General features: G+C 29.3%; 2 protein-coding genes across 2 annotated transcripts; one reads left to right on the plus strand and one right to left on the minus strand.

Annotated features, from left to right (window-relative positions):
* Positions 1–9,832: 9,832 nt before the first annotated feature.
* On the plus strand, positions 9,833–12,390 carry LOC138348301 (cytochrome P450 71AU50-like). Its single transcript, XM_069297190.1, has 2 exons — positions 9,833–11,027; positions 11,600–12,390. Exons 1-2 carry the CDS (start codon positions 10,068–10,070, stop codon positions 12,212–12,214), a joined length of 1,575 nt encoding a protein of 524 aa, XP_069153291.1. The 5' UTR covers positions 9,833–10,067; the 3' UTR covers positions 12,215–12,390.
* Positions 12,391–15,647: 3,257 nt separating this feature from the next.
* LOC101247609 (cytochrome P450 71AU50) lies at positions 15,648–18,061 on the minus strand. The gene is made up of 2 exons (XM_004237387.5): positions 16,810–18,061; positions 15,648–16,407 (listed from the first exon to the last, which is right to left on the minus strand). Exons 1-2 carry the CDS (start codon positions 17,698–17,700, stop codon positions 15,796–15,798), a joined length of 1,503 nt encoding a protein of 500 aa, XP_004237435.1. The 5' UTR covers positions 17,701–18,061; the 3' UTR covers positions 15,648–15,795.
* Between the last annotated feature and the right edge of the window lie 4,682 nt (positions 18,062–22,743).

Genomic DNA, 22,743 nt, shown 5'->3' on the forward strand with positions numbered 1-22,743 from the left:
TATATGTTATTTTTTGTGTCCTAGTTTATATTGCACAAATAAAATTTGGAGTGCTAATCAATCTTTTCGTATTTTTTAAATATTTTAAATTGTTAATTGTTGTGATTCCTTGTACGATATAAGCAATTTTTTAAAAAAAAGGTATTTCAATTTTTTAATTATTATGATTTTTAGAATTTCTTACGCAAATTTCATATTATACATGTTATTCTTTTTATCCCAATTTATATGACATATATGAATTTTGAGACATAACCAAGTATTTTATAATTATTTTTGGATGTATATTATATCCTTTTGTCTCAATTTAAGTGGTAGAGTTAACCAATTTTTTATAAGATTTTTACATATTTAACATGTATTATAAAAGAAATCTCAAGAATGATAAAATAAGAAGACAAGAAGTATAGAGAAAGGAGAACTTTTTTTGTTCAAGTGTGTCTTTCAAATGATGAGTGATATCTCTATTTATAGTTTTGAGATATCACTCTCAAAAGTCAACTAAATCAAAATACATAGTTATCCTATAAGTTCTTATCACCTTGGAAGCATCTAAGTTCTTAAAAACCTTACCAGGAAAATTCAACTTGATCAAAATCATAGTTAAAGAAAAGAGTACAATGTGTATTTCATTCCCCTAATGAAAGCTTCATTTGATATCTCAGAGTCGACGCATTCCAATCTTATATCTCAACTTCTCAAACGTTGACATTGACAATGCCTTAGCGAATAAATCAACAAGATTATCGCTTAAATGGATTGTTGAACTTCTATCTCAATATTTTGTTGAAGATCATGCATAAAAAAAACTTTGATGAAATATACTTTGTTCGGTCTCATTTGATGTATCTTCCTTTCAATTGAGCTATAGATGCAACATTATCTTTGTAAATTGTGGTTTGTGTATTCTTTTAACCACACATTTTCTTAATATAGTGGGTCATTCATCTCAACCAGATGCACTCTTGACTTGCTTCATGGATGACTATTAATTCTGCATGATTTGAAAAAGTAGCTACCAACATTTGCTTCATTTACCAAGATATTGATGTGTCTCCACATGTAAACAAATAACATATTTGTTACCGAACTTTATGCGGATCAGATAAATGCCCTACAGTTGCATTACCAATTAGCTTTGAGTTAGATTATTCAAATAGAATAAACTCATATTATGATATCTGGTCGAGTAGACATATCGCAAAATAGATATTTGGTCGAGTATAGCTAGCAAGGTACATTAGTGCCCCGACTACACTAAAGAAGTTTTATCACTAAGAAATTATTCATCTTTCTTTTGAGATCAAAATGAATCAGAATTGATGTCAAACGATCTAACCACCATTGGGTACTCAATGGATGTGAGTTATCCATGTAAAATTGATTTAATATATTTTATGTTCATGTTGATTGATTTAATATATTCCATTTGACAAACTCTAAATTTGTAGGCTAATAGAAAATTTTGTTTTGTCGAGATCTTTCATTTCATATTTTCTTTTTAAATATTCAATAACTTTCAAAAGCTCTTTAAAGTGTCCATGATGTTCAAATCATCAGCATACATGACTATTATAACAAATTCAGATTTTGATATTTTAATAAAAATGCAGGGACAAATGGGGTCATTTTGTACCTTTTCTTTAGCAAATAATAATTCAGACGATTGTACGACTACCTCCTGACTGTTTTAATATAAAGATTTCTGAGATTTAATTGAAAAAGTTTCTCTTGAATCTTTGTATCCTTCAGGCACCTTGAATGATTGAGGAATTTTCATGAAAATGTCGTGGTCCAGTGAGCCATATAGATAGGTTGTGACAACGTCTATTAGGCTCATTTAAGCTTTTTATGAACAACTATATGAGACATATAAAGGTGATTGCATCTACAACATGAGAATATGTCTCAATGTATCAATGCTAGATTTTTTAAAAAGAATCTTGAGCAACAAGTCGGGCTTTATATCTCATGATTTCACCTTTTTCATTTCTTGTTCACACAAAAATTCATATGTACCCCACTGACTTGATACTTTCATGTATTCAAATTATTGGTCTAAAAATTTCATTTTTTTCTAATAAAGCCAATTCTGCTTGAATTGTATCCTATTTTGGCCAATCATCTCTATGTCTACATTCATCAATATATTTTGACTCAAAATCTTCATGTTGTTGCATTACTTCATAGCAACATTATATCCAAATATGTTTTAAATCACAATATTATTTTGATTTCACCTCTTTCTCATCAAGACATTATCCATTGAAATTCATTATTTTTAGAAGTGTGAACCTCCTCGGGGGTCTCATTATGTGTTATGACTCGGGTCTCATCTTGAGAAATTTTTTTCAACTCATGATCATCTTTATCACTTATTGTTGTTGTCTTTCGAAGATTTTTATTGTTAGAACTAATTGGTCTACCATGCTTCAAATGTGATCTAGACTCATTTGCCTTAATAGTTTGTCCTATCGGAATATCAACTCGAACTGGAGCATTAGCAGCTGGAATATGTGATTTAGTAATCCTTGAAAGATTAGTAAAAACATTTTGTAGTTGATTCCAAATATTCTGTAAATAAATTATTTTTTGAACCTCCTGCTCACATTGATTTGTTCAAGGATCTAGATGAGATAGTGATGATAGATTCCAATCTATCTCTTTTCCCAACTGCTTATGTTTTCCCCTTAATGTTGGGTATATTGAATTATCAAGATGACAATCAGCAAATCTTTCCTAACATTGTGGTGGAGAAATCGGAACATATACAACACATCCAAAATTTTCAAGACGGGAAATGTTTGAATCTTGACCAAAAGCCAATTATAATGAGGAGAATTCATGATAATTCGACGGTTTTATGCTCACAAGTGTTGTTGTGTGTAAAATAACATGCCCCCACATATACACGAACAATTTTGATCTCATTAGCAATGACTTAACTATCAATTACAGATGTTTCATCAATGATTCTGCTAGACTTTTCTGAGTATGAACGTGCACAACTGGATGTTCGACGGTTATACCAGTAGAGATACAATAATCATTAAACGCTTGAGATGTAAACTCACAAGCATTATCTAGATGGACTGTCTTTGTTGTATAGTATGAACACTATGCTTTTATTCTTATTATTTGATCCAACAATCTGCAAAATTCATGTTGTGAGTTGATAATAAGTACACACGTGACCCTCTTATAAAAACATATATCAAGATCATATTATATTTAAATGGTTCACATGTAGGTCGAATTGTTCCACATATATCACCCTGTATACGTTTCAGAGACGCAAGAGATTCAATTTCAACCTTAATTGTTGATGGTTTGATGATCAAACTTTCCTTGAGAACAAGAAGCACACGAAAATTCCTTTGACTGAAGGATATTTGGGTTCTTTAAGGTAATCCCATGTGAATTCTCAATTATTTTACGCACTATATTAAATCTGAAATGGCCCAATCAGTTATGTCAAATAATAAAATCATTGAAATTAGCAAACCTTTTGTTTACCACAACATGTTATTCAACTGTACTTATACTTATATAGTACTACCCAGAAAAAAAGGGCAAGTAATCTTCATGCACAATTTTCTTCTCTACATTAGTTATAGTAATGTAAAGGTACTCAAACTTTCCTTCATTTTTCGACTCAACATGATAACTATTTTAATGAATAATTTAAAATTTAATAAGTTTCTTTGAGACTTACTGCAATATAATGCATTATCAATGGTCAATCTTCTAGAGCCCAAAATTGATTTTGTACTACCTGCTATTGTGATGAGATATGCCATTTTCATGATCAAAATAGAACAATATTTCTTTTCTTTTAATATAGTATGTGTTGCAACACTATCAAGAAGGCACATATCTCCATTACTCATCTTGAATTCAACTGACAACTTAGAATTTCTATTATTTTATATAAAAATAAAAGTACATGCAAAGAAGTACGGAACAAAGTTACTTCAACATAAAGAAGAACATGATAATTACAAATACATAAGTAAAATAGCAACAAACTATATTCCCTATTTAAAATATCAAACTTTAATTTCGATCTCCAAAAAAGTCATCAACTTTCATATGAATAATATTACCAAGGCCATAAAAAACGTCATACTTTATTGACAAATTTGCTTCAACATCCTTATCATATTCATGAGATGTTCTCGGCTTATCATCATCTTTAAGTCATATGTGACTCAGCTCGAGCAATGGAAGAAGAGGCACCACTTTTATTTTCTTTCCTTTTAAAGGAATTTTGGTAGAACCTAACAAAATGCTCAGGCATGCGACATTCATTCTCAATGGTCTTTCATGCCACATCGATGACAATTACTTTTGAGGGGTTGTTTTGAGAACTCATGTTGTTCTCCCTTTTACTATGACCATCACCTCGACAATAATTGTATCGTTTCTTATATTTGTCATGCCCCTCCGCATAATTATAGCCTCGATAATCATCTCTTTTTACTTCAGATTGATCACGTGCTTCTACCACACTTGTTTTTAGTAACGGAGCAGCTCTGGTGGGACGAACTTCATGATTTTTCATTGAATGAGCATTATGTTGCTCACCCACCAGAAGATATGAGATCAGTTCAGAGTGTTTCTGAAAATTCTTTTCACGATATTGTTGTTGAAATATCACATTTGAGGTAAGAAAATTAGTAAGTGTTTTTTCATACATGTCCTCATCTTTTTAGTCTCCACATAATTCTAATTGGGAAATTATCATGAATACAACATAGTTGTATTCAATTGCGGTCTTAAAATCATGAAATTGTAAGTGCATCCACTTAGACCGAGCTCTTGACAATATTGTTTCCTCTAGGTGGTCATACCCCCCCCCCTCCCCCCCCCCTAAATCAGTCCACAATTCAAGTGGATATTTTTACCATCAAATATTCAATCTTATGGTCATCATCAAGATGATAACGAAGGAATACCATAGCCTTGGCCTTATCTTGACTCGATGATTCATTTTCCTGAGTAATGATGACATTAAGACCTTTAGCAGCTAAGTGAATATCAATATCGAGTATCCATAAAAAATAATTTTTTTCAAGAAATATCTAGTGCCACAAACTCAAATTGGATAATTCGACATAATGAGATTATGAGAAAATATGTGAATTAAATAAGTATAATACCTTTACAAGTAGCAACTTCGTGTTGATAACATATTATAAAAGAAAGTTCAAAATGATATAATAAGAAGAAGACAAGAAGTAGAGAGCGGGGAGAACTTTTCTTATTGAAGTGTGTCTTCCATATAGTGAGTGATATCTCTATTTATAGTGTTAGATAACACCCCCAAAAGTCAACAAAATCAAGACATATAGTTATCCTACAAGCTTGTCACCTTGAAAGCTCCTATACATTAATCCAATTAATAGTTGAATAAAATTAATGGTGAAAATCCACATATATAACAAAATGGATTTATAGAAGATGCTAATCAATTTTATTCATCATTTTATGTAATTTTCAGAAAATAGCTATTACTCTTTATATTTAAATTTATGTTATTTAGACGAAATTTTGGGTCAGCCAAAATGTTTATATAGTTTCTTTGGTAATTAAAATTTAATTATTGTGATTTATGATATTTTTTTCATAATTTTAAAATGTAAAATAAATAAAAAAAATATGATATGATAAAGTTCGGCGACAAGATCAAGGATTGTTAATGCCAATATCCAGATGCAGACTCACCAATAAGATGGGGGGCAAGTCCACCCATTTACTTTGGAAAAATCATGTGTATATATGTATATTTATCTTGACAAACTGACAAGCATTAGGATATAATTAATATTCATCCATATAAGACCGATGTTGTGTTACTTGTACAAGCTAAATTAACCACTTGCAAGATTTGGGTTTGAATCCAGCTAGACCTTATTTTCGTTATTTTTATTTTAAGTTTATTTTAAAGCTCATATTTTTATTTAATTTATCTAAAAGCTCATATTTAATTTAAAATAATATTGTTACATCTAAAGTCTTCAAATTGTAGATTCACCTTTACTTACATCTACTACCAATAATATTTTAAATTAAAGTTGAAGGTGGGATATGAAAAAAGATAATACAAAGATGTAATACCCTTTTTGTCCATGAAGAAAAATGTACACTTAATGTTACTTTTGTATAATTTATCTAAAGATACCATTATAAAGAGAAACAATTTTGAAAGACAAAATTACCCTTTATCTTAAACTTAATTTTAAGAAGCGCACATATTGATGATTACATGCATGCTTAATTTTTCACACTTCTAATAGTAGTATTTGGTTGAGTTTTTGGGTCTAGAATAGAGATATGGTAATATGAGTGTTATTAGTTTCGAAATTATATTATGATTTTTTTTATTTGTGTAGATTGCGTTGATTCCGAAAGCCCAACAAAAGGGGAAGACTCGAGTTCTGAAGTGATTGTCTGATTATTTGAGGTAAGTGAACTTCTCGTCCCTTGTTATTAAGTGTATAAAATCTTGTATTTCCTTGTTGTGTGTGTTGGAGAGTTATGAGATTTTGTGATGGATTTACTTGATCATATTAAATTATCTTAATAATGAATAATGGATAATAAAAGACAATATTGATACGTGATCGAGTTAAGAATAATTGAAAGAGTTTATTGATTCATTATTGATGTTGTATCGTGACTGTATTGTTGTGAATTGTGCATTGATATGAAAAATGGTCATATCCTCATTATTGTGTGAACATGTCTAATTGAATTGGTTTTGAGATACGATTAGAACAAGTGTTGTGTGAATTGAGGAAGGATATGACATTAAAGTACCATTTTGAGAGACATTTTGCAAGCCACAAAGAATATTTTGATTTAAGGACATATCACACGCCACAATATTTCTATTATCGAGGATCGTGCCCAGATGAGAGACAACATGTGTGTATTATTAAGTCAGACATGTATCACTATACTAGGTATTGTACTTCATTGCATAGTACATCTTTATCAATTATGAACTTATGAGTACCTTTCTCTGGAACTTGTGATTGATGAACTGGATCCCATGTGTTGTTGATATGTAATTATTGGACTATTATTATTGAGTTATGTGCTATGTAAATTATGAATTGTTAGATTGAGTTGGTTTTATGTAGATTGTAGTTATGGAAGTTCGGTTGGAGTGTTAGGAGTACCCATATTATATCCTTAGCTTTGTGTTTAGATGTTTGTTTATTGAGAACTGTGTTGTTTGGTATTCACCCCTAACTTCTACATTTGTGCAGGTTATAAGCCCGATCTTCGTGATACTCTCTCTTCTCTCCTTGTTTGAAGCTTCATATGGAGATTTGTGAGGTAGTTGTTTGTCATCTCAGCAGATTTTCTTTCTCCTATTTATACTCTTGTTCTATTTTAGAGACAAAATCATTTGAGATTTGTGTTTTTCTTTTAAATCTATTGTAAATTGTGATACATTAGAGAGACTTGTGCATGATTCAACGAAGTTTAGGGGTTTAATTAAGTTGGTTGTGTTATCCGTGTTATTCTATGTTATTAAACTTTTATTCTTATTTCACTTCCGCATGTTATCATTACATTTGAGTTTTAGGTCGACTTGTCTAGATAGGATAAGATGAGTGTCATCAAATTTATTTTTGAATCATGATAATTGTATGCTAAATTTTAAAGGGATCTTGAGGTAAATCATTAAATTGTTATTATATCTAGTTCTGTAATAAGAATTTATTATGTGGTTTGGCGGAAGTCTTTATCATGTCAAGTTATGATATATTATTATTGACAAATTTGTAGCCTAAATTAAACTAGGGCACATGTTTGTAATCTTTATGTAAAATTAAATATATTATGTTCTATTCTTTAAAATCGATATTATTTAATTGACATCTGAATTGACAACAACCCAACCCTTAGGTGATCCAAAGGTATTTACTACTAATTTTGAGTAATTAATACATTCCTTATCCAAAATTTATTGTCAAATCTAATGAATCTAGTATTTAAGAGCTCCCAACAAGTGGATTTTGAGGGGAAAACTCCCACAACTAATTTAGGGGGAAACTCCCACGAAAATTAAAAACAATATGATCAATATTTTAGTTTAATGAGTTTAATGAATTAAATTAATTTATTATAAAAAAAGACTTTAATGACATGTCATGTTCAGTAGGAGAAAGTGATATTTTTGAATTGTCAAGTATAACTGGAAGAAAATAGTGATAATTGCGTAATATTTTGGTTCAAAATGAAACATAAATGATACTTTAAGACAATTCTCTTAACTTGATGACCATTTGAGCAATTGACTCGAACTGACTTAAAGAATTGAGGAATAAAGAGTTTAAGTTATTTTCCGCTAGGTCACTAATTCTAGCAAATATATTATTTTATTTTTTATTATTAAATGAACAATTATAACATCATTCACAATCAAGATGTTTGTATTCTTCACAAACAATAATTAATTTTGTGTTAGAACTTCTAAACGACAAAAGAGTTTTAGATAACAAGAGCTATTCCCTCATTTCCTATTTAGTTGTCACAATTTTAAGTTTTACGTCCTTAAAAAAATAAGTAAATTTATCATATTTAAGGTTCTCGTAAAGTGAAGCTTTTAATAAATCAATATGAATTAATTACTTAGCATACTTTCAAGGCTTATAAATTTTGGACCGGGAATAAAAAATAATATTATTCATGCATTAATTTTATAAAATGACAAATATCAAATATAACATTTATTTTTTATGAGAATATATAAATAAAAACAAAAAGAGTATTTTTTTTAAATTCACAACAAATAATTTGAAGTTGGGTGAGTAGATATATTAATTTCTTAATGAACGGTAGAAGATAAGTATAAGTACTTTAATTTGTTGCTTTAACTATCGTATTCTCAATAAACTAAGTTGCAATCCAATAGCTCTTGATAACTACTGACGTAAATAGAGGCATTAAGATATATGGAAGCTTATCTTAATCCCAAATAATTAATAAATGAAAACGGTCAATTTTACATACAGGTTGTATGGTACTCTATCGTAGTATACTCTATTGTATTAAATGTATGATAAATATAATATTTTGCTAGATTATATTGTTTGATTGTAATTTATAAATTTACTAAAATATACTTAATTATTTTAGGAAGGAGATATGAGTAGAATTAAATAATATAGGATAAATGGTAAAAAAAAGTAGTATGAATTATTATGTCAGAATATGAAAAAAGAAATTAAGTAATAATGGTAACACACCAAATCAGTTGTTTCATAAATTGAGAACTTTCATTGTTACATAACAAACAAATTTAACAATATAACAAAATATATTTTAAATAACAATCAAAATAATCATTATGATACGATAATAATATAATAAAATATAATAAATAACAGTGATTCAAACATAGTATCAGAAAAAGAGAGAATATTTCATGCAAACCGTTTAATATTCATATTACCAATTTTTATTTGCCATGCACGTCACACAAGAAAATGCTCAACTTTTAATTAACTAATGTAAGATATGTTGTTGTGAGGTATTTGTTTTAACTTTTAATAATAATAATAATAATAATAATAATAATAATAATAATAATAATAATAATAATAATAAAAGCGTCATTGTGACATCAAAGTGACAACTATATATTAAAGCAAATTATATAGTATCATTAATCCCAGTTGTTAAAATAGTATTATACATAGTAAAACCCGATAGTATTATAAGTTACTAATGTTTACTTTCTAATCCCAAAAGTTTACATTTACACAATTTCTATCCCATAAATAATTATTTTATTTCAATGTCAAACATCTATATGTTTCCGTTTTGAACACTTCGGAACTTTCTAAGGAACACTTTGGTAAAGTATTTGACTTTCTTACTTCAAATTGCATGATTCATTTTGAACTGTTGGTGGAGTCAGAATTATCATGAATAAATAAATTTATGAATTAATTGACACAACGTTCACCAACTCATAATTTCTATAGACTTTTCCTTTTTCACAATAAAAATAGTAGCTAGGTAAACTATTGAGGGCCGCCGTTCACATGATTTATTTTTCCTATATATGTGCCCTTTCCCATAAATCATACAAACAACACACTTGCAAATATTGTCTCATTATTATTATTACCAAACAAATGGCTTTTGTGTGGGCAACATTCATTTTTGCTCTTATTCTATTATTCATTTTCTATGAGATACTAAATATCAAAAACAAGAAAAAACTTCCTCCTGGTCCCAAAGGCATTCCAATATTAGGACACCTCCATCTTTTAGGTGAAAATCTTACTCAAGATTTACACAAATTTTCTCTAAAATATGGTGCTATCATCTACATGAAATTTGGATTAGTACCAACTTATGTTATATCTTCCCCTCAATCAGCAGAAAAAATTCTCAAAACTTATGATCATATTTTTGCTAGTAGGCCTCATAACGAGACCGCTCAATACATATCGTATGGCCAAAGGAATTTGATTTTCTCAAAGTATGGCGCGTATTGGCGTAACATGAGAAAATTGTGTACGGTCCATTTGTTGAGTAACATGAAGATTCACTCATTCCAATCTACTAGAAGTGAAGAAATTGCCCTTATGATCAAAGAAATAGCTCAAGGTCATGTTGAGGTTGATCTTAGTGCTCAAGTGTCCAAGTTGAGTGCCAACTTGAGTTGCTTAATGGTTTTTGGGAAAAAGTTTACAGATGACGATTTGGACAAAAGAGGATTTAAGTATTTAGTTCAAGAGGTTACAACTCTAGCTGCAACGCCAAATCTTGGTGATTTTTTCCCATTTCTTGGTGTTATTGACCTTCAAGGACTCACACGCAGAATGAAGGATACTTCTAAGGTGCTTGATCCATTTGTAGAGAAGATTATTGATGAACATGTCAATGCTAAGGAACAAAAGAAAAATAAGGACTTTGTAGACACTATGATGGACATTATGCAATCCGGTGAAGCAGAATTCCAGTTTGATCGTCGTCATGTCAAAGCTGTCATGTTGGTATGTTCATTCTCTCCGTCTCAATTTACGCAAACGTATTTGACTAATTTTAAAATTTCTTTAAAAAATTTACCATCTAAAATAATTCATATAATTTTCTATGAATATAAATAAGGAAAGATGTCAATCCTTATATACTTGACTAAAAGTAAAAGAACGTTACTCCCTCCCTTTCATTTTATGTACTATTGTTTGACTTGATATTTTGTTTAAGAAAAAAAAATAGACTTTTGAAATTTGTGATATAAAATAATTCTTACATATTTATATGATTGTAAAGCATTTTACCAAGAATAAAAAGTTAAATTATTTCTAATTGTAACAAGAATTAAAAATAAAAAGGGTATTGGAGTGAGGAAGGACTTAAATTGAAAAAAGGGAATAATATACTAACTACTCCTAGCTCAGCAATCAATCAACTATATGTCACTTCAAAAATTAATTATTTGAGTAAACGACATGAATATTATCTTTGTTATTATGACTCAACATGATCCAGATGATACAATCATAATCAAATTATTGTCATGCAAAGTAACAAACAAATTTTTTTTATTTTTATGTAAATTCAGGACATGCTTGTGGCATCAATAGACACATCATCAAGTTCAATTGAATGGATGTTGTCAGAGCTTCTAAGAAATCCAGACATAATGAAGAAACTCCAAAGAGAACTAGAAGAAGTAGTAGGCCTAAACAGAATGGTACAAGAATCAGACTTAGAAAACTTAAAATACTTAAACATGGTATTTAAAGAGTCATTTAGACTACATGCTGCTGCCCCGTTACTACTTCATGAAGCCATGGAAGATTGTGTGGTAGATGATTTCTATATCAAAAAAGGATCACAAGTTATTGTCAATGCATACACTATTCATAGGGATCCTAATTTTTGGACCGATGCCGATAAGTTTATGCCAGAGAGATTTCTTGAAAGTAACGTAGACGTTCGTGGACGTGATTATCAACTTTTACCATTTGGTTCTGGTAGAAGAAGTTGCCCGGGGATGCAATTGGCATTAATTATTGTTCGTCTTGTCGTGGCACAATTGGTTCATTGCTTTGATTGGGAACTCCCTAATGAGATGAACCCTAAGGATTTGGACATGACTGAGCAATTTGGTATAGTCACTGGCAGGGCAAATCATTTGATGGCTGTTCCAACTTATAGGCTACAACACAACTGATTTTGGAAAATTGATTTTGATACATCTACTTATAATAATAATTTATATGATCTTGTATAATAAAGTTTCTTTCTTTAGGGATTTTGATTGATTACTTCTTTGTACGCAATAATATGTTTTTGTTTTTGTTATAACTTTACTTCTACTAAATGATATATACAAACTTTTGCTTCTAATCCATATTATTATATTATTCCCACTGTTCATTTTTACTTATGATAGTACTACATTTTTTAAAAGTCAATTTAATAATTTTTAAAGTAGATTACATTAATTTGATATTTTAAACAATAAAATTAGATAATTTAAAAATTATAAGAAAAGTACTATAAATTACAACTTTTTGCATATCAATATAGTGAAAACATACATCTAGTCAAAATTCTAATTGTTTGACTCTAAAAAAAAAAAAAAAACTATGACAATTAATCAAATAATAGTTGGTGAATCTATGAATAGTCATTGTTAGCTAAAGTTGAAATTTTACGTGGATATCCAAAATTTTGGTTAAAGGGTTTGATTGATGAAATTGGTAAAATAGACTGGTGATGTGCATGATTTTAATTCACCTACTTTTAAGAGTGGATGTTATTTCCATTAATATAATTATATCAAAAATATTAATATTTTCTTAAAGAAGCATATGAAAGAGAACTCGACTAACAAAAAAAGGTAATCCCTAGCTAGTCTTTTAGCTATAGCTAACCTCATGCAACATTACCTTCTTCAGAAGCAAATTCTCAACATTTGGTATTTGATCATTATAATCTACTTGTCTTTTAACCTCTAGTAGGTAACGTTAAAAATAAATATATTATATATGATATTATTTAACATTATATTTGATTGGAGTTTGGGTTTATGTATAATTAATTTATAGATTAGCTATACCTTTTATATGTATTGTTTGTGTGCGTGGCGCATGTATGCATATGTGTTTCTAATTATTTGTATTTTGAATAATTTATAAATTACATACATATTAAAATTATAAATTATTTTTATGTGTAAATGTAGATGTCTTATCTAATTTTAATAATGTTTATCGTCTTTTCACTTTTAAAAGTTGATAGTTTATTCGTTTTCAAATTCAAAATTGACATTTTGTAAGGGATCAATTTACTAAGATAACAATTATTTATCCTCAAATAAATTAAGTGGAAAAAAGGCAAACATGACCAAACCCCTTCTCCAAAAAAAAAAACAAATAATTTAAAACAATTTGTGAAAAATATTTCAATTTTTTAGAATTTTTTTACCTCACCAAACCCCTACCGCCCCTACCCCCTACCTCCACAAAAATAATTATTTTGGAACAATATTCTAATTTTTTTAAAAAAAAATTATTTTTATGCAACCTCACATGAATTTATTTTTTTTAAAAAAAATTATTTTTTACGTTACCCTACCCAGGCTATCCCTATCAAAAAACAACTGCAAAAAAATTTCATTTTTTATGCCCCACACTCCTACACCCCCAATTCCCTACCCCGCCACCTTCGTCAGAAAAATTTAAAAAGATAATTATTTCTGAAAAGTATTTCCAATTTGAAAATTTTAATTTTTACCCCTACCCAGCCATTTCCCGTCAATTTTTTAAAAAGAAATAGAAAAATAGTTCAATTTCAAAAATTTCATTTTACACCACAAGGTAAAAGAATTATTTTCTTAAAAAATATTTTCTAGTCTCAAGCAATATATAAAAAAAAAATTAAAAAAATATTTTTCAATCAAACAAACATTAGAAAAATATTTTTTTAAAAATTATTTTTCAATCAAACAAACATTAGAAAAATATTTTTCTTTCTTCCTGTCAATTTCTTAATTGGTGGTGCCCTGTTTTGCTTTTCTTCCTATCATTATTGGATGTTTTTGCTTTTCCTCTTCTTCATCATTCTGCTTCGCCTTCTTTGTTTTCATAATTATTAAAATTGATTAAATAATTTTCTTCTTTCTTTCAATTTCACGCCGTGGATTTTTTTTCCTTTCAATTTCGTTATTATTGGACATTTTTGTCTTTTCTCATCTTCATCATTCAGATTCGCCTTCTTTGTTAATATTTGTTTTAAAATTTAATGAACTAAAAACTTGAATAATTTTGAGGGAATTATGTATTAAAAGATTTGAAACGTTGAGAGAATATTATATCTAAATTTTAGAACTATTTAGATGTGATTTTGAGTTGATCGAAATCGAATTTATCAATGTATAGTTAATGTATATTTTATATATAATTAAGCTTTCAACATTTTGAATATATCATAATTTATAGTTAGTATATCGATCATGGATAAGTAAGTTGTACTATATAATGTACGTATACTTGATATGATTTTTAACAAACTATATTGTGTAGTTATAAATTTATTGTGACTTTTGGCTATTTTTGTGTAAATAAAAGGGATAATGCTCAAGTACCCCCTTAACCTATGCCCGAAATCTCAGAGACACACTTATCTTATACAAAGGTCCTATTACCCTGAACTTATTTTATTAATAATATTTTACCTCTTTTCGACCTACGTGGCACTATCTTGTGGGCCCAACGAAGATTGACTTTTTTTTCAAACTAGTATCACGTAGGCTAAAAAGGGGTAGAAAATTACTTATAAAATAAGTTCAGGAGGGTAATAAGACCTTAGTATAGTATAAGTGTGTCTCTGGAATTTCGGACATAGGTTGAGGGAGTACTTGTGCATTTTCCCTAAATAAAAACATAATTATATTTATTGTAAGCTAATTACATTATCCCCTATTAAATCTGTGTCCTATTTGACAGAAATATCAATAGTGACTTTTTGTATGCTGCATCAATCATAAATGAATTAGTAATTTTGAATTGTTTGTGGTTGGGGATATCAACTCATTATAAGTTTAGAATGAGTATAGGAAAAGGATATATTTCATTGTGAAAAAAGTTAGCTACAAGTTTAAATTATTATAAATGATTCATTGGATATTTATACTATTTAAAAGTATAAAAAGATTATCCTCTAAAACTAAAGTGACAAAAAAATAATAATACAAAAATTATAAAAAGTAGGTGTGTCAATTTGAACTTAAGAGTAAAAAATAAATTAGAATCGTCTTTCCTCTTCTTCTTTATTCTTTACTTTGCATCATACTTCCTTGTATTATTTTAAAGCATATTTTTTGTTGGTTCACAATTAGGTTAATTTTCAAAGATTTGTTAGTAAATAATTATATTTTAAGCGTCTAATTAATTTTTCGATAAGGGCAGATCCATCCTTAGCCAAAGGGTGTCAAGCGACAATCCTACGTCGAAAAATTACATTGCATATAGAGGTCAACGTAATTAAGGTTTTTGAGAAAATTATTTGAAGTTGTGTACTCTAGTCGTATTAGCCTCATAATTATATTTTTTTACTACAACTATTGACACACCTTAATGATAGTCCAAGATCCGCTACAGTTTTGCGAGACAATGATGCATCTTTCATGCAAATCACTATCATCATCAGATACATTCACTAGACTTTGATTGAATATTGACACAACTTTCAGATCCCTTAAACAAGTAATTAGTAGGAACAAGAAAAAATGCTTATAATTTATATAAGCTATAGTTGGAGTCTATAAGTAGGAATTGCCATTAGATGCTTTGCTCTACAAGTTACTACTCCAAATTGCTCACTCATGTCCAATTCACTAGGCTGCATACCATTTGGAAGTTCCCAATCAAAGCAATGTACCAACTGCGCAACCACAAGGCGAACAATTATGATTCCCAATTGCATACCAGGGCAACTTCTTCTACCAGAACCAAATGGTAAAAGTTGAAAGTCGTGTCCACGAAGATCTACACTGCTCTCAACAAATCTCTCTGGCAAAAACTTGTCTGGTTCAGGCCAAGCATTAGGATCCCTTTGCGCTGCATATACATTGACAACAATCCTCGATCCCTTTTGCACGAAGAAGCCATCAACAACACAGTCTTCTATGGACTCGTGAATTAGTAATGGTGCAGCAGAATGCAGCCTCAGGGCTTCCTTGATCACCATGTCTAAGTAATTCAAATTTTCTAAGTCAGATTCGTCTACCATTCTATCAAGGCCTACAACTTGTTCCAATTCTTTTTGTAGTTTCTTCATGACATGAGGATGCCTAAGTAGCTCAGTGAGTATCCATTCTACTGATGTTGCTGAAGTGTCCATTGAAGCCATAAGCATGTCCTGCAACACAAAAGTGAATTATGAAAACTTAAAAACTATGTCTCAATGCAAAACAAGTTAGGGCTGGTCGTATGAATACTCTGGTTTTATGCTTGCTCTCACTGGTATAATACACCTAGGACGTCCACATAGATCACTACTTGTTCAACTTTATTCAAGTTTAAGTATTTGCCTATACACATCCAAAGTTGGAGGACATAGATGTCACGTTTATATAGTATGCCTATATAAGACTGGTTATATAACAATTACATTTCAATTACAAACAAATCGGACTAGTTATACGAATACTCTAGTTGGGAGAAGTAGGTTGACAACCAGCGTAAAACTAGTCGGTTTATGATGAACCCATTTGTATTTTCAAATGCTAAATCAATTACCAATGTCAATAAAACTACATACCAATAGGACAGCTTTAACATGGCGTCTATCAAACTCGAATCCAGCTTCACCAGATTGCATAATATCCATCATGGTATCAACAAAATCCTTAGTTTCCCTCTGTTCCTTGGACTCCACATGTTCATCAATAATCTTCTCAAGGAACTCATCAAAAACCTTAGAAAGTGTCTTTAGCCTACTAGTAATCCCCTGAAGATCCAAAACACCAAGATAAGGAAAAAAATCACCAAGATTTGGTGTTGCAGCTAAATGTACAACTTCTTGAACTAGAGATTTAAAACCCCTTTTATCCAAATCGTCATCCATAAACTTTTTCCCAAAAACCATTAAACAACTCAAATTCGCATTCAATGACGAAACTTTCGCACTAAGATCAACAGCAACAACATGTTGTTGATCATTATGATCAGCCACATGTTTAATTGATTTAACCATAAGTGAAACTTCTTCCTTTCTTGAAGGCTGATATGAGTTAATCTTTTGACTACTCACAAGGTTCATAGTAGTCAATTTTCTCATGTTCCTCCAATAAGGACCATATTTAGAGAAAATCAAGTTCCTTTGACCATAACAAACATGTTGTGAGGCTTCATGATGAGGCCTACTAGCAAATACATGATCATAAGTTTTGAGAACTTTTTCAATTGTATTAGGGGATGAGACAACAATTGTTGGTACTAATCCAAGTTGTATGTGCATGAAAGGGCCATATCTTTTGGCTAATTTGTAAAAATCTTGGTGGGGATTTTTGCCTATTAAGTGAAGATGTCCTAAAATAGGAAGTCCCCATGGACCTGGTGGAAGTTTTTTGTTGTGGTTGATGTTTAGTAATTTATGGAATATGTACATGGCTATAGCTACTATAAGTGTAGTCCACATGATCAAAGCCATAGTAGAAATATTCAATGTATGTGACTAAAAGTTCAAGATGGAGAATCCTACTTATAAATGAGAAAATGACAAAAATTGTCCCTCTTGTTTGGGTGAAGGTGTAAATTAGTCCCTAAAGTATGTTTTAGGGAAAAAAAAATAGGTCTTCCAAGTTTGTTAAAGGTGAGAACTTCTGGCTAATACGTATGCAGCCTTATTTCTACGTTTGTTTCACAATAAACTAAACACTTAAAATCTTCAAATATTTAATAAACTCTACCATTTAGATTTGATGAAAGCGGTTGATTTTCTTTAATTAAAAAATGTCATCAAATTATAAAAACTATACATCAAAAAATTGCACAAGAGACCTAAAAGGAAATAGACCAAAGATAGTAGAAATTGCACTTAAGTAGAAAAATATCAAAATTCCTCCTTTTCAAAAAGATTAATTTGATTTGATTTGTTTCAAAGTTTTCTTCTTTTTAAAAAGAGTGATTTGATTTGATAAAGTTTTAAAAAATAAAGAAGATTTTAAATTTTGTGATTTTAAATTAAAGTTATATTAAATTGATTTTTAATTTTGTGATTTTAAATATACCACGTGACAAGCTAAAAATAAAATGTTATTAAAAAAAAAAATTCTTTCTTAAATAGACTAAAACAAGAAATTATTTTTTTTAAACGGCAAAAATATATAACCGCAAAAATTGTACTTCCATTATGATTTCCCGATATTTTTTTTACATAGCTCCTCCCCCAACCAAACCCCATTTAATTAATCCTCTAGTACAGAGTAAATATGAAACAGAAAGGAATTTAAAATATCTTTAAATATTGTAAAATTAAATAAAAATACCTTCAGTTAATCATTTAATCTGAAAATATTTTTATCGTTCATAATTTAAGTTAAATTGGTGATGATAAAACTATTTTTTTATTAAATTATTAATAAATAACATTTTTATTTGATTTCACACCATTTAAAACCATTTGTTTAACTATTTTCCAAATACGAAGAGGAGTGAGTGTGTGGTCTCTTAATTTTCTTAAATGTCAATTATTTTCAAATAAATTATATATATATTGAAACAATTAATATTATTAATCGGATAACGATAAATATATTAAACTTATCCTAAATCATTTTTGTCATTGTCTTCCTCAACTTGGATCATTAATTGAATTCCTTGTATGTTCCATGCATCTCAACCAAAAAGCAAAAAAGTATCCAATTTCTACTTTCACAAAGCAACTTTAATTAGGTGGCTCTCGATCTGTCCACTTAGCTTTGATGATGAATTAAAAAGGATAAAAAGATGGATCTTTCTTCTGTCAACCCATTTTGCACGTGGATCGTCTAAGTAATTTTTAATGGCAATAAATTATAGATTAATTTAGAAAAGAATTTAATCGTATTTAAATTTATATCAAGTCAATATAATGAAGTAAAAAATATGTTGACTAATAATATTTAAGTAAAATAAGCTATAAATTAAAATGCATTGCATATATATATTGATTTAATATAAATATTTCATGTCGATAAGTTTTATTCATTTATTTATAATGTTTAATTCTTTATCGATATTCCCTCTATTCCATATTAATTCACCACTTTTTTTTTACATAGAAGATAGTTTTATTTATTCATTTCTTCAAATAATTCCTTTAAAATTTTACAAAATATGAGTTGACAGAAGAAAGATCCATCTTTTTCTCCTTTTTAATTCATCATCAACTATCAAAGCTAAGTGGACAAACCGAGAGCCACCTAATTAAAGTTGCTCTGTGAAAGTAGAAATTGGATCCTTTTTTGTTTTTTGGAATTCAATTAATGATCCAAGTTGAGGAAGAAAATGACAAAAATGATTTAGGATAAGTTTAAAATATTTATTGTATCCGATTAAAAAGATTAATTGTTTCAATATATTGAAAAAAAAAGTGGAAAACAAAATTATACCTTACTTTAATTTACTTAGATTTATTGAATTCATAATGGATTCAATCAAGTTAATTGAGATAGGCAAACTTCATTTTTTTGAAATGTTCAAATTAAATATTTTGAAAATCAATAAAATAAGAGATTTTTTCATTATAGAACACGAAATTTACTAGAAGCAATGATAAATAAATACAAATAGAAAAGGATATATATATATATATATATATATATATATATATATATATATATATATATATATATATATATATATATATATATATATATATATATATATACTGTGATGAACATAAAATTAGATACTTATTTAATAATTTAGGGAATTTTAGATTTATTTTGAGATATTTATAGATGCATATTACATAGAAAATGATACTTAGAGATAATTAGTTAATGATAATAGCATAACTGTCGCTTATGTACTTCGAGCGATAATTAGCGCTTATTGTAAATGTCCCTAAAATCTATAACGATATTGAATCTAATAACAACTACTCTCTTCATCCCATTTTACATCTAACCTTTTTACTTTGTACTTGCATTAAAAAATGATATAATTTTATCTTATTTAATGTTTTTGGAACTCAAAATCAATGAATATAAATTTATTTATTCTGATTAATTAATTTAATCAATGAACATGAATTATTTAATTAACTTTTCTAAGTTGATCAAATACATGTTTTCAATGCTAATAATTAACAATGGTAAAAAAGAAACATTAAGCTAATATATGCATTGATTTTATAAAATGGTAAGTACTATGTATCTGTTATAAAATCAAGCTCATGGCAATATAAATATAAAGAGATGAAGACAAGAGAAGTAAAATGAAAGATAAGACTTTCTTCTTATTCAAGTGTCTACTTCAAATGGTGAGTGATGTCTCTATTTATAGTGTTGAGATATCACTCCCAAAGGTCACCAAATTAATAGATACATGTTTATCCATAGTGGATCATATCACCTTGGAAATATACATACATGAATACAAGTAATTCATGAATATCCAATGGACAATCCACTTAATTAGTTCAATGGATTTGTAACACTCCCCCTTGGATGTCCATAGATAATGTGCCTCGTTAAAACCTTACTAGGAAAAACCCTGTGGGAAAAAATTCTAGTGAAGGAAAAAGAGTACACATATCTTTTGATACGCACTATTTGTTGCCTCATTAAAAACCTTGCCAGGAAAACCCAGTGGGAAAAAACATCGGTCAAGGGAAAAAGAGTTCAACGCGTATTATACTCCCCCTGATTAAAATATCACTTAATTTCTTGGTGATGATGTCTCCAATCTTCGTACATTGTGGGTGGTATATTCTTTTTCAAAGAAAAAACCACACATTTCTTGAATATGGTGTGTCATTTATCTCAACCAGACGCACTTTCGACTTGCTTAATGGAGGACTTTTATTTCTGCATGGCAAAATTTGCTTCATTGATCGCCAGGATATTATTGTGCCTCCACATGCAAACACATAGCGTGCTTGAGATAGAGCTTTATGCGGATTAGATAAATATTCTGCATCTGCGTAACCAAACAATTTTATCTTGGATTCCTCGAAATAGAATAAACCCATAAGTATGGTCCTTCGAGGATATTCAATCATGTGCTCAACACCATTTCAATGTCCTTTTATCGAGGAAAAACTGAATCTTGCCAGAAAATTTACTGCAAAACGAATATCTGGTCAAATATTGTTAGTAAGATGCACCAGTTGCCAAGATATGGAGTTTCATCACCGAGAAGTTCTTCATCCATATGACAAGTGATCTCATAATCATTGGGGTACTCAATGAATGTGATTTATCCATATGACATTGCATCAAAACTATGTGCACTGTTAGACAAATATTTCATTTGTCAAATTATCAATCTGTAGGTCAAGAGAAAATTCTGTCTTACCAAGACATTTTCATTAAATACAAAGACAATTAGGGTCATTCTTTTGTACCCTTTTCTTCCTTGACTATTTCAATCCATATAAGGATTCTTGAGGCTTTATATATTAAATAAGTTTCTTTCAAACTCTTATGTTTCAGACACCTCGATTGTTTCAAGGATTTTCATATAACCTTCATTGTCTAGCCAGACATTACAATTATTCATTACATGCATTCAAGTTTTCATATGTTGCCAGATCAAAACAAACCTCATTGCATCCACCAAAGGAGAAAACAATCTCCAATAATGTCAGGATTTTTGCGACAAACTTTTATACCCCAAGGCACAAACCGTATATGATATCTTACGGTTATACTATCGCATAATGATTTATTTGTACCCCGCTGACATTATACCTTGATTATAGACTACCAGTCCAAAATGTCACTTTTCTAAGTGAAACAAAATATACTTGAATTGTGCATTTTACTTGGCCAACCATTTATCTGTCCACACTATATGACAGATTTGAATTACAGATCCTCGTCACAATTTATATCATTGAGCGCTACCTCATATCAAAGATACCGTCGATGGTTATTTGATATCGATTCCAACAAGACATAACTTATCGAGATCTCTTCATTTTTCATTATTTTAGGTACCTGAACCTTTTTCAAGATTTTATGAAGTGTTATGTCAATGTGCTCATTTATAGCACTTGCCTTATTATCATGACCATATTGATCATTTTCTCCTTCCTTTTTCAAGGAATTTTATATTTGGAATCGATTGGTCTATTACGCTTCAGGCGTATCATAGACTCTGTCCTTCAAGGACTTCACATTGGAGTCTAGTCAATTTTGATTGATTTTTCATTTTTCTTTAACTCATGTTTTGGTTGATCTCGTTATGAGAATCAAGGTATTATATGCATAAAATCAGGTATGTATTTTCTAGAATATTTTTATGATTTAGAATAAAAATAGTATTCAGTCACTAACAATTATCAGGAACTGAAGACATATACTACTATTGGTTGAATATGGCATGCTATACAAAATTTCTTAAATATAAGAAGGTATAAAATTTTAATAGCATGAATTTGAATGTTATTTTGATTGTTTTGAAAGACTCAAAGGGTGAGTCATGTTGTACTTCGATTTATTACACCGTTGGTTAAAGGTAAGACGATGGATTCAAGTTTCAT

Source organism: Solanum lycopersicum, chromosome 4 (genome assembly GCF_036512215.1).
Source record: "Solanum lycopersicum chromosome 4, SLM_r2.1".
NCBI classification, from domain to species: Eukaryota; Viridiplantae; Streptophyta; class Magnoliopsida; order Solanales; family Solanaceae; genus Solanum; species Solanum lycopersicum.